Source organism: Meles meles, chromosome Y (assembly GCF_922984935.1).
Source record: "Meles meles chromosome Y, mMelMel3.1 paternal haplotype, whole genome shotgun sequence".
Classification (NCBI taxonomy): Eukaryota; Metazoa; Chordata; class Mammalia; order Carnivora; family Mustelidae; genus Meles; species Meles meles.
Window position 1 is genome coordinate 30272073 of NC_060088.1, and position 11606 is coordinate 30283678.

The following is an 11606-nucleotide window of genomic DNA, read 5'->3' on the forward strand; positions in this document are numbered from 1 at the left end:
ACATCGTACAAGGATTGATGGTTTCTCGAGGCTTGGTGACCAAGCTCGTGATCTAAGTGAGATGCATTTATGTCATGCCAATCACTATATGTACATGCTTATATGCATGGGGCAAACCAGTAATGCACGACGTACATAGGGGCAAACCAGTAATGCACGACGTACATAGGGGCAAAAAGAAAAGTGTGTGCTGAGAAAATGCAGTAGATGTTGTTAAATATATGAATTGAAAAAAAAATAATTAGGTGGGAAAATCAGGGAATAGTTTAGTTAGAATATCAGCTTTGTGCTGATGGTGGGGCTATTGTCTCTTCCTTGAGTCTTAGGGAGGTGTCTTTCTCCATTTTGGTTTACAAGACCAAGGTAATTGTTATATTACAAAGACTCTTCATTTTAGTAAGTTATTTTCGATGATGTTGGTCGCTGGTATTAAGATTAGGAGGATTGTAAAGTAGAGGATGGAGGCTAGTTGGCCGATGGCAATGTACGGGTGTTCTACTGGTTGGCCTCCGATTCATGTTAGGGTGAGGAGGTCTGCAACTAGTAATCAGAACAGGCATTGACTTAATGGGCGGAATATTATGCTTCGTTGTTTTGAGGTATGTAATAATGGGATAATGGCTAGGATTAGGATAGAGAAGATTAGGGCTAACACCCCTCCTAGTTTGTTGGGGATAGATCGTAGAATTGCGTATGCGAATAAGAAGTATCATTCGGGCTTGATATGGGGTGGTGTATTGAGTGGGTTGGCGGGGGTGTAGTTGTCTGGATCTCCTAATAGGTCGGGTGAAAATAGCACTAGGATCATGAGCGTTAATATTAGGAGTAAGGCTCCTAGGATATCTTTAATAGTGTAATATGGATGGAATGGGATTTTGTCAGAATTAGAAGGGATTCCAGAGGGGTTATTGGATCCTGTTTCGTGGAGGAATAGTAAATGGATTGCTGCTAAGGCAGAATGATGAATGGTAGGATGAAGTGGAAGGCAAAGAATCGTGTGAGGGTAGCTTTATCTACTGAGAATCCTCCTCAGATTCATTCTACGAGGTTGGTTCCGATGTATGGGATAGCTGATAATAAGTTGGTAATTACGGTTGCACCTCAAAAGGATATTTGTCCTCATGGTAAGACGTAACCTATGAATGCAGTTTTTTATTACTGTAAATAATAAGATGATGACGATGTTTCATGTTTCAGGAAATATATAGGATCCGTAGTATAGGCCTCATCCTACATGTAAGAATAGGCAGATAAAGAATATGGAGGCTCCATTAGCGTGCATGTATCGAATGATTCAACCATAGTTAACGTCTGGGCAAATATGTGTGACTGATGAGAAGGCAGTGGTGGTGTCTGATGTGTAATGTATGGCTAGGAATAAACCTGTAAGAATTTGTAGGATTAGGCAGATTCCAAGGAGGGAGCCAAAGTTTCATCATGCTGAGATATTGGATGGTGCGGGTAGGTCAATAAATGAATTATTGATAATTTTGGTCAGTGGGTGTGATTTACGAATGTTGGTCATTAATGTTCTTATAGTTGAAATACAACAGTGATTTTTCATGTCACTAGTCATGGTTAGATTCCATGTAGGAATAATGATGATATATATTGTATTCATTCTAAGTGTTATTTTCGTAGTTAGTTTTGTAGGGTTTTCTTCAAAACCTTCTCCTATCTACGGTGGGTTGGTTTTAATTATTAGTGGGGCTGTTGGTTGTGGGATTGTGTTAAGTTTTGGGGGATCTTTTTTGGGATTAATGGTGTTTTTGATTTATTTGGGTGGTATACTTGTTGTATTTGGGTATACTACGGCCATGGCTACTGAGCAGTATCCTGAGGTTTGGGTTTCTAATAAGGCTGTTTTAGGGGCTTTTATTGTTGGTTTATTGTCTGAATTGTTGATGGCTTGCTATATTTTGAAGGGAGATGATGTTGAGGTCGAGGTTGTGTTAAAATTTAATGGGGCAGGTGATTGGGTTATTTATGATACAGGTGATTCAGGATTTTTTAGTGAAGAGGTTATGGGAATTGCGGCTTTGTATAGTTATGGGACTTGATTGGTTATTGTTACTGGTTGGTCTCTTCTTATCGGGGTATCAGTGATTTTGGAAGTTACTCGTGGAAATTAAGTGTGAGTAAGCTAAGGACTAGAGTGAGGATGAAAGATATGAAGTATAGTTTGATTAGGCCCTTTTGGTTGGAAATGGCGATTGAGGATTTTATTTGAAACTGAGAGATAGATTTAGGTAATATTTTTTCTAGTCAAATTATGTCTAGTAATGTTGTTGCTGACTTTTGGCTTATAAATAGGTTTGTTTTGGGTATTAGGCGGTGGATGATGGTGGGGAAGTAGCCTAGTATGTTTGAAAATATAAACAGATTTGATGGGTGTTTAAATTTTAGGTTCTGTATTGTAAGGCTAAGTTCTAGTGCCAGGATGAAGCCCAAGATGGTTACAGTAAGAGCCGTAGTTTTAAGATGATGAGGCATAGTTATCTGTGGGGTGGTGGTGGGTGTAATATTGTGGGAGATTAAAAATCCTGTGAGAATGCTCCCAAATAGGAGACGTTTAATGGAGTTAATTAGGAGTGGATTGTTCTCGTTGATTATGATAGTTGGGTTAAAGCGAGGCTGTCCTAGGAGTGTGAAGAATATAATTCGGGTGCTGTAGGCTGCTGTTATGGATGTGGCGACGAGAGTAATTAGTAGGGCTCAGGCGTTGGTATACGACGTGTTGGCAGTCTCAATGATTAGGTCTTTGGAGTAGAATCCTGTTAGGAAAGGTATACCTGTAAGTGCTAGGCTTCCAACGATTAGGGAGGTGGTGGTGAATGGTAGTGCCTTGAATAGGCCTCCTATTTTTCGAATGTCTTGTTCATCGTTTAGGCTGTGGATGATTGAGCCTGAGCATAGGAATAGCATGGCTTTGAAGAATGCGTGTGTGCAGATGTGGAGAAATGCTAGGTAAGGCTGGTTAATGCCAATAGTTACGATTATTAGTCCTAGTTGACTTGAAGTAGAGAAAGCTACAATTTTTTTGATATCATTCTGTGTTAAAACACAGATTGCTGTGAATAGGGTTGTTATTGCTCCTAAACATAGTGTGATGGTTTGTATAGCTTTATTATGTTCTATTAAGGGGTGAAATCGGATTAAGAGGAATACTCCGGCTACGACTATTGTGCTTGAGTGTAATAGGGCTGATACAGGAGTGGGTCCTTCTATAGCTGAAGGTAGTCATGGGTGGAGTCCAAATTGAGCAGATTTTCCAGTGGCTGCTAGTAGTAGGCCTATGAGAGGGATATTTAGGTTTTCGTGATTGGTCTTAAAGATTTGTTGTAGATCTCATGTGTTCAGGTTAGATAGGAATCAGGCTATGGCTAGGATAAATCCTACGTCTCCGATACGATTATACAGGACAGCTTGTAGTGCGGCGGTGTTTGCGTCTGTCCGTCCATACCATCAACCAATAAGTAGAAAGGATATAATACCTACTCCTTCTCAACCGATGAAGAGTTGAAATATATTGTTGGCAGTAACTAAAATTATTATGGTAATGAGGAATAGTAGTAAGTATTTGAAAAATCGGTTAATATAAGGGTCTGAGTGTATGTATCATATTGAGAATTCTATAATTGATCATGTGACAAATAATGCTACTGGAATGAAGATTATTGAGAAGTAGTCTAGTTTAAAGCTGAGGGATAGTTTCATAGTTTGGATTGTAATTCAGTGTCAGTTTGAAATTATTATATCTTGTCCTAGATGAAGGAAAATTATTGTGGGGATTAAGCTGAGTATGAAAGCATAGGAGATAGTGGTTTTTACGTATTGTGGGTAGAGTTTGTTGGTATATATAATAGTATTGGTCATTATGATTGGGATAGTAAGTATGAATAGTGTCACTAAAATTGAGGAGGTAAATAGATTGATTACTTTTATTTGGAGTTGCACCAATTTTTTGGTTCCTAAGACCAATGGATTACTACTATCCTTTAAAAGTTGAAAAAGCCATGTTTTTATACATGGAAGCACGAGTTAGCAGTTCCTGCGTAATACTTTTTCGGTAAATAAAAAGGGTTAAGCTTTTATTGTTAGATTCACAATCTAATGTTTTTGTTAAACTATATTTACAGTAGATGGGTCCTAGGATGAATTTAGGGTTGAGTGAGAGGAGTAATAAGGGTAATAGGTGGAGAGCTATTAGGGAATTTTCTCGTGTGAAGGATGGTTTGATGTTTTTGATGTGGTGTGTATATTTTCCGCGTTGTGTAGTAATTAGTATATATAGGGAATATAGGGCTGTAATGGTGATGTTAATTCCTATTAGAATGATGGTAATATTAGATCATGAAAATGAGGCTATTACTACGAATAGCTCCCCTACTAGGTTAGTTTTGGGTGGCAAAGCCAGGTTAGTTAGACTAGCAAGTAGTCATCATGCAGCTATTAATGGGAGGAGTGTTTGTAAACCTCGCGTGAGGATTATGGTACAGCTGTGGATGCGTTCATAGTTGGAGTTAGCTAAACAGAATAATATAGATGATGTCAGACCGTGGGCAATTATTAGGGCTGTTGCTCCTATGTAGCTTCATGGTGATTGGATGAGGACTGCTATGATTACTAAGGCTATATGGCTAACAGAAGAGTAGACAATTAGAGATTTTAGGTCTGTTTGGCGTAGGCAAATAGAGCTTGTTATAATTATTCCTCATAGGGATAATATTATAAAAGGGTAAGCTATGAGGTTGGTCAGTGGATTTAATAATATAGTAATACGTATTATCCCATAACCGCCTAGTTTAAGGAGTACGGCGGCGAGAACTATGGATCCGGCGATGGGGGCTTCTACGTGGGCTTTTGGAAGTCATAGGTGGAGGCCATATAGAGGTATTTTTACTATGAATGCCATCATGCATGCTAGTCATAGCAAGGCGTTTGATCATGAGTTTAACAGTGGTTGTACTCAGTATTGGATCACTAATAGGTTTAAGGTACCTAGGTTGTTTTGGGCTCATAATAGTGCGATTAGAAGGGGCAGGGAGCCCACTAGGGTATAAAATAGGAAGTATAGTCCAGCGTTTAAGCGTTCTGTTTGGTTGCCTCATCGGGTAATAATAATAAGTGTTGGTATTAATGTGGCTTCAAATAAGATGTAAAATATGATTAGTTCTGTTGTGGTGAATGTTATGATTAAAAATAGTTGTAGTATAACTAATATTGTAATGTAGAGTTTTTTTCGGGTGAGGGTTTCTTTTGACAGGTGATATTGGCTTGCTATAAGTATTAATGGTAGAAGCCATGTAGTGAGTATTAGGAGGGGTGCTGATAAAGAGTCCACAAAAAACAGCAATGAGAAATTTAGGTTGTTGTCTACGAATTGATTAAGATATGTAAGGCTGATAAGGCTAATTAGTATGCTGTGGGCTGTTGTATTAATTCAGATTATGTTAGGTTTTGATAATCATGCTAGGGGAATTAATATTATAGTGGGGATAATAATTTTTAGCATTGTAGTAGATTTAGATTTTGTACGTAGTCGGTTCCATATGTATTAGAGATTATAACTAATAGAGATAATCCTAAGGCTGCTTCACAGGCTGCGAATACGAGGAGAATGATAGGAGCTATACTAGCTAATGTGAGGTGATTAACCAGAATAGTTACTGTCATTATAACAAATAGTGATAGTATTATGCCTTCTAGGCAAAGTAGGGAGGATATTAGGTGGGATCGGTAGATGAGTAACCCCATAAAGGATAGAGTGAAGGCTAAAAAGATGTTAATATAGACTATGGACATTTGATAATTGTAATATAGATTACAATCTAATGAGTCAAAATCATTTATTTTAATTAAACTAATTATCATTATTCATTTCATTCTAAGCCTTCTTCTGTTCATTCATAGGCTAGGCTTGTTGCTAATAGGAGAATTAGTACTAGTGCCATGGCGAGTGTTGTATTTAGGTTGATTGATTGTGAGGCTCATGGTAGTGGTAGGAGTAGTGCAATTTCTAAGTCAAATAGAAGAAATGTGACGGCCACTAGGAAGAATTTTATGGAAAAAGGTAGGCGTGCTGATCCTAGGGGGTCAAAGCCGCATTTGTAGGGACTTGCCTTTTCTGTATAAATGTTTAGTTGGGGAAGTCAGAATGCGATTAGGGCAAGTAGGGACGCTAGTGATGCGTTAATGAGGAGAGCTAATATTATATTTATTACTTCTCTCTGGGTTGTTACCAGAACTAGTTGATTGGAAGTCAACTGTACTTGTTAATACTAGAGAAATAAGACCCTCATAAATAAATGGAGACATAAAGGAATAGTCATACTACATCTACGAAATGTCAATATCAAGCAGCTGCTTCGAAGCCGAAATGGTGGTTAGATGTAAAATGATAGTTTAGCTGGCGTAGAAAGCATACGATGAGGAAGGTAGACCCGATGATAATGTGAAGGCCATGGAATCCTGTGGCCATAAAGAATGTAGAGCCATAAACTCCATCGGAGATTGTAAATGATGTTTCATAATACTCTGAGGCTTGTAGAAGGGTAAAGTATAAGCCTAGAGAGATTGTAATAAATAGTGCTTGAAGTATATGTTTACGGTAACCCTCTATTAAGCTGTGATGGGCTCAGGTAATGGAGACTCCAGAGGCTAGGAGGACTGAGGTGTTAAGTAGTGGGACTTCTAGTGGGTTTAGGGGTGTGATACCTGTAGGTGGCCAGCATCCCCCTAGTTCGGGGGTTGGTGCTAGGCTTGAATGGTAGAAGGCCCAGAAGAAGCCTGCAAAGAAGAAAACTTCTGATACGATAAAAAGGACTATTCCGTATCGCAAGCCTTTCTGGACTGTAGGGGTGTGATGACCTTGGAATGTTCCTTCGCGGATAATGTCTCGTCATCATTGATATATAGTTAATAGGTTGGTTGTTATACCAAGAGCTAAGAGGTAAATTGAGTTAAAATGGAATCATATTACTAAGCCTGATGTTATAAGGAGGGTGGAGAGGGCTCCTGTTAGAGGTCATGGGCTTGGGTTGACTATATGGTATGAATGGGTTTGGTGGGTCATTAAGTGTTGTCATGCAGATATAAGCTTACTAATAAGGTGAAGACGTAGGCTTGGATAAGGGCTACTGCGAATTCTAGGATGGTTAGAAGAATGAGGATAATAAAGGTTACTATGGCTGTGGTAGTGCTGATATTTATTAGGGCCAAAGTGGCACTTCCAATCAGATGAATTAATAGGTGGCCTGCAGTAATATTTGCTGTTAATCGTACGGCTAGGGCTATTGGTTGGATGAATAGGCTAATAGTCTCAATGATAACAAGTGTAGGGATTAGAAGGAGTGGTGTTCCTTGTGGTAGGAAATGGGCTAAGGATGCCTTTGTTTTATGTCGGAATCCAACAATTACTGTTCCTGCCCATAGGGGAATAGCTATACCTAAGTTTAGGGATAGTTAAGTAGTAGGGGTAAATGAGTGAGGTAATAGACCTAGTAAATTGGTAGAACCAATAAACAGGATCAAGGATATTAATATCAGTGCTCAAGTTTGACCTTTTTGGTTATGGATGGACAGCATTTGTTTAGATGTTAGTTGTACTAATCACTGTTGGATGGAGATTAGTCGGTTATTGATTAGTCGATTTGGTGAGGGGAATAGAATGCTTGGGAATATAATGATGATAATAACAATAGGGAGTCCTATTATTGTTGGGGTAATGAAAGAGGAAAATAGATTTTCGTTCATTTTTTTTTCTCAAGGTGTGATGGGTTTTGGTATAGACACTAGTTTTTGTTCAGGATTTTCTGGAAAGTTGTATTTTGACACTTTTAGTTGAAATATAAAAAATAAGGTAATAATTATTGATAAGATTGTGATTAGTCATGTTGAAGTATCTAGTTGTGGCATATCATTGAGGAGAGGTTTACTCTCAATCTTTAACTTAAAAGGTTAATGCTGTATAGCTTCTCAATGAGTTTATAGTATTGAGGCGGATCATTTTTCAAAATGGGATAGGGGTACTAGTTCAAGTACGATTGGCATGAAACTATGATTAGAGCCACAGATTTCTGAACACTGGCCGTAGTATAGTCCTGGTCGTATGGCTATAAGGGTTGTTTGATTAAGGTGTCCTGGGAGAGCATCGGTTTTTAGTCCTAGTGATGGTACGGCTCATGAGTGTAATACGTCTTCAGAGGAGATTAGTATACGAATAGTTATTTCTATTGGAAGGACTACTCGGTTATCCACTTCTAATAGTCGAAGCTCCCCGGGTTTTAGTTCTTGGGTTGGAATTATGTAAGAGTCAAAGTTTAAGTCTTCATAATCTGTATATTCGTAACTTCAGTATCATTGGTGGCCCATGGTTTTTACAGTTAGGGAAGGATTGTTGATTTCATCTATTATGTAGAGAATTTGTAGTGAGGGTAAGGCGATTAGAATTAAGATAATAGCAGGTAGGATAGTCCAAATTGTTTCAACTTCTTGGGCATCCATAGTACTGGTATGGGTTAACTTGGTAGTCAACATTAATGAAATGATATATAGGACTAGGGAGCTAATTAGGAATACGATTATTAATGTATGGTCATGGGAGTGTAGTAGTTCTATAATAGGGGAGGTTGCATCTTGGAGACCTATTTGGAAGGGATATGCCATAGAGATATAAAGGATTTTCACCTATAATTTGACTTTGACAAAGTCATGTAATTTTTACTAATATCTCTTTATCGAGAAAGACATAATGGTTATGACATTGGCTTGAAACCAGTTTTAGGGGGTTCGATTCCTTCCTTTCTTATTTTGATAGTACATAGGTTGGCTCTTCAAATGTGTGATATGGGGGAGGGCATCCATGTAATCATTCAACGTTTGTTGAGGTGAGTTCTACCGTTAGTACTTCTTGTTTGGATGCGAAGGCTTCTCAAATTATGAAAATTATGAGTATAACTGCTGTTAATGAAATAAATGAGCCTATAGAGGAGACTGTGTTTCACGCTGTGTAGGCATCTGGGTAGTCGGAGTATCGTCGAGGTATACCTGATAAACCTAGGAAATGTTGTGGAAAGAATGTGGTATTTACTCCTACAAATATGATTGTAAAGTGAATTTTTGCTCAAACATCATTTAGTGCATACCCTGTAAACAGTGGGAATCAATGAACGAATCCACCTATGATTGCAAAAACTGCTCCCATTGAAAGGACATAATGAAAATGTGCTACTACGTAATATGTATCATGAAGAACAATGTCTAGCGATGAGTTTGATAGGATGATACCTGTTAAACCCCCTACTGTAAATAGGAAGATAAACCCTAGGGCTCATAGTATAGCCGGTGATCATTTAATATTACCCCCATGTAAAGTGGCTAGTCAGCTAAATACCTAAACTCCTGTAGGAATAGCAATAATTATGGTAGCTGAGGTGAAGTATGCTCGTGTGTCGACGTCTATTCCTACAGTAAACATGTGGTGGGCTCATACAATGAACCCTAAGAAACCGATGGATATTATTGCTCAGACTATTCCTATATAGCCGAATGGTTCTTTTTTCCCTGAGTAATAGGTGACAACATGTGAAATAATTCCAAATCCTGGTAGGATTAAGATATATACTTCAGGATGCCCAAAAAATCAGAATAGATGTTGGTAAAGAATGGGATCTCCTCCTCCAGCAGGGTCGAAGAAGGTTGTATTTAGGTTTCGGTCTGTTAGTAATATGGTAATATCAGCTGCTAAAACTGGAAATGATAGAAGTAAGAGTACGGCTGTAACTAGGACGGATCATACGAATAGGGAAGTTTGGTATTGTGATATTGCAGGGGGTTTCATGTTAATGATAGTAGTAATAAAATTAATAGCTCCTAGGATGGATGAGACACCTGCTAGATGAAGAGAGAAGATTGTTAAATCTACAGATGCTCCTGCATGTGCCAAGTTTCCTGCTAGAGGAGGATATACAGTCCATCCTGTTCCTGCACCTGCTTCTACTATGGAGGAGGCCAAGAGAAGAAGAAAGGGGGGAGGCAGGAGTCAGAAACTTATATTATTTATTCGGGGAAAAGCTATGTCGGGTGCGCCAATTATTAGGGGGACTAATCAGTTTCTGAAACCTCCAATTATTATTTTTTTTAAAGATTTTACCTATTCAGTTGACAGAGAGAGAGATCACAAGTAGGCAGAGAGGCAGGCAGAGAGAGAGGAGGAAGCAGTCTCCCTGCAGAGCAGAGAGCCCGATGCGGGGCTCGATCCCAGGACCCTGAGATCATGACCTGAGCCGAAGGCAGCGGCTTAATCCACTGAGCCACCCAGGCACCCCCGGAAACCTCAAATTATGATGGGTATAACTATAAAGAAAATTATTACGAATGCATGGGCTGTTACGACTACATTGTAGATCTGATTGTCTCCCAATAAAGTGCCGGGTTGACCTAATTCAGCACGAATTAGTAGACTGAGAGCAGTACCTACTATTCCGGCTCATGCACCAAATAGAAGGTAAAGGGTGTCGATATCTTTATGATTTGTGGAAAATAATCATCGATTTATGAACATAGGTAAAATGGCTGATAAAAGCATTAGACTGTAAATCTAAGAATAGGGGTTTAGTCCCCTTTTTGCCAAGCTCTGTGGTGAAATATCACGTTGAATTGCAAATTCAAAGAAGCAGCTTCAACCCTGCCGGGGCTTCTCCCGCCTTTTTTTCTTTGCGGCAGGAGAAGTAGATTGAAGCCAGTTGACTAGGGTATTTAGCTGTTAACTAAAGTTTGGTGGGATGGTAGCCCACCAATCTAGGAAGGGCTTAGCTTAGTTAAAGTGACTGATTTGCATTCAGTAGATGTGAGATGTACTCTTGCAGTTCTTAGAGTAAATTCAGAAGTTAAGTGAGTTGCACTTACTTAGGGCTTTGAAGGCTCTTGGTCTTTTTAACCTAAACTTCTATAATAGTGTTAGTGTTATTGGGGTGAGGGGTAAAAGTATAGTTGAGATAACAATTAGTGGTGATAAGAAGGTTATGTTTTTTATATTCTCAAATTGTCATTTTATTTTTATGATATTTGTTGAGGGGAATATGGTGAGTGCGGTTGCATAGGTTAATCGTATGTAGAAATATAAGTTTAATAGGGCTGTTATTGCTATGAATATTGCTGCGATGATTATATTGTTTTTTGTGAGTTCATGGATGATTATTCATTTGGGGATGAAGCCTGAGAGGGGAGGGAGGCCCCCTAGTGATAGCATAACTATTAGGATGAGTGATGTGATTAGTGGGAGTTTATTTCATGTATGTGATAGTGATAGTGTAGTTGTGGATGTGCTGAGTGTAAATAATATGAATGTCCCGAGAGTTATTGTAATATAAATTACTAGGTTTAGGATTATCAGGGTTGGGTTGTATGTTGTTACAGCGATTATTCATCCTATATGAGCAATTGATGAGTATGCTAGGATTTTTTGTAATTGTGTTTGGTTAAGGCCTCCTCAGCCTCCTACTAGGACAGATATAATAGCTATAGCTATTAATAGGTTTGGGTTAATGGAGGGGGAAATTTGATATAGGATGGATAGGGGAGCAATTTTCTGTCATGTTAGTAAG

At 38.6% G+C, this 11606-nt stretch overlaps 1 protein-coding gene and 1 pseudogene across 1 annotated transcript; one reads left to right on the top strand and one right to left on the bottom strand.

Moving 5' to 3' along the window:
* Positions 1-400: 400 nt before the first annotated feature.
* Positions 401-6167, top strand: LOC123935893 (NADH-ubiquinone oxidoreductase chain 6-like). Its single transcript, XM_045996727.1, has one exon. It carries the CDS (start codon positions 1563-1565, stop codon positions 2058-2060), a length of 498 nt encoding a protein of 165 aa, XP_045852683.1. The 5' UTR covers positions 401-1562; the 3' UTR covers positions 2061-6167.
* A 907-nt stretch (positions 6168-7074) lies between these two features.
* LOC123935892 lies at positions 7075-10140 on the bottom strand (annotated as a pseudogene).
* Between the last annotated feature and the right edge of the window lie 1466 nt (positions 10141-11606).

Excerpts from the sequence above, each read along its gene's own strand:
- LOC123935893 (XM_045996727.1), top strand. The coding sequence starts at position 1,563 with ATGTCACTAGTCATGGTTAGATTCCATGTAGGAATAATGATGATATAT.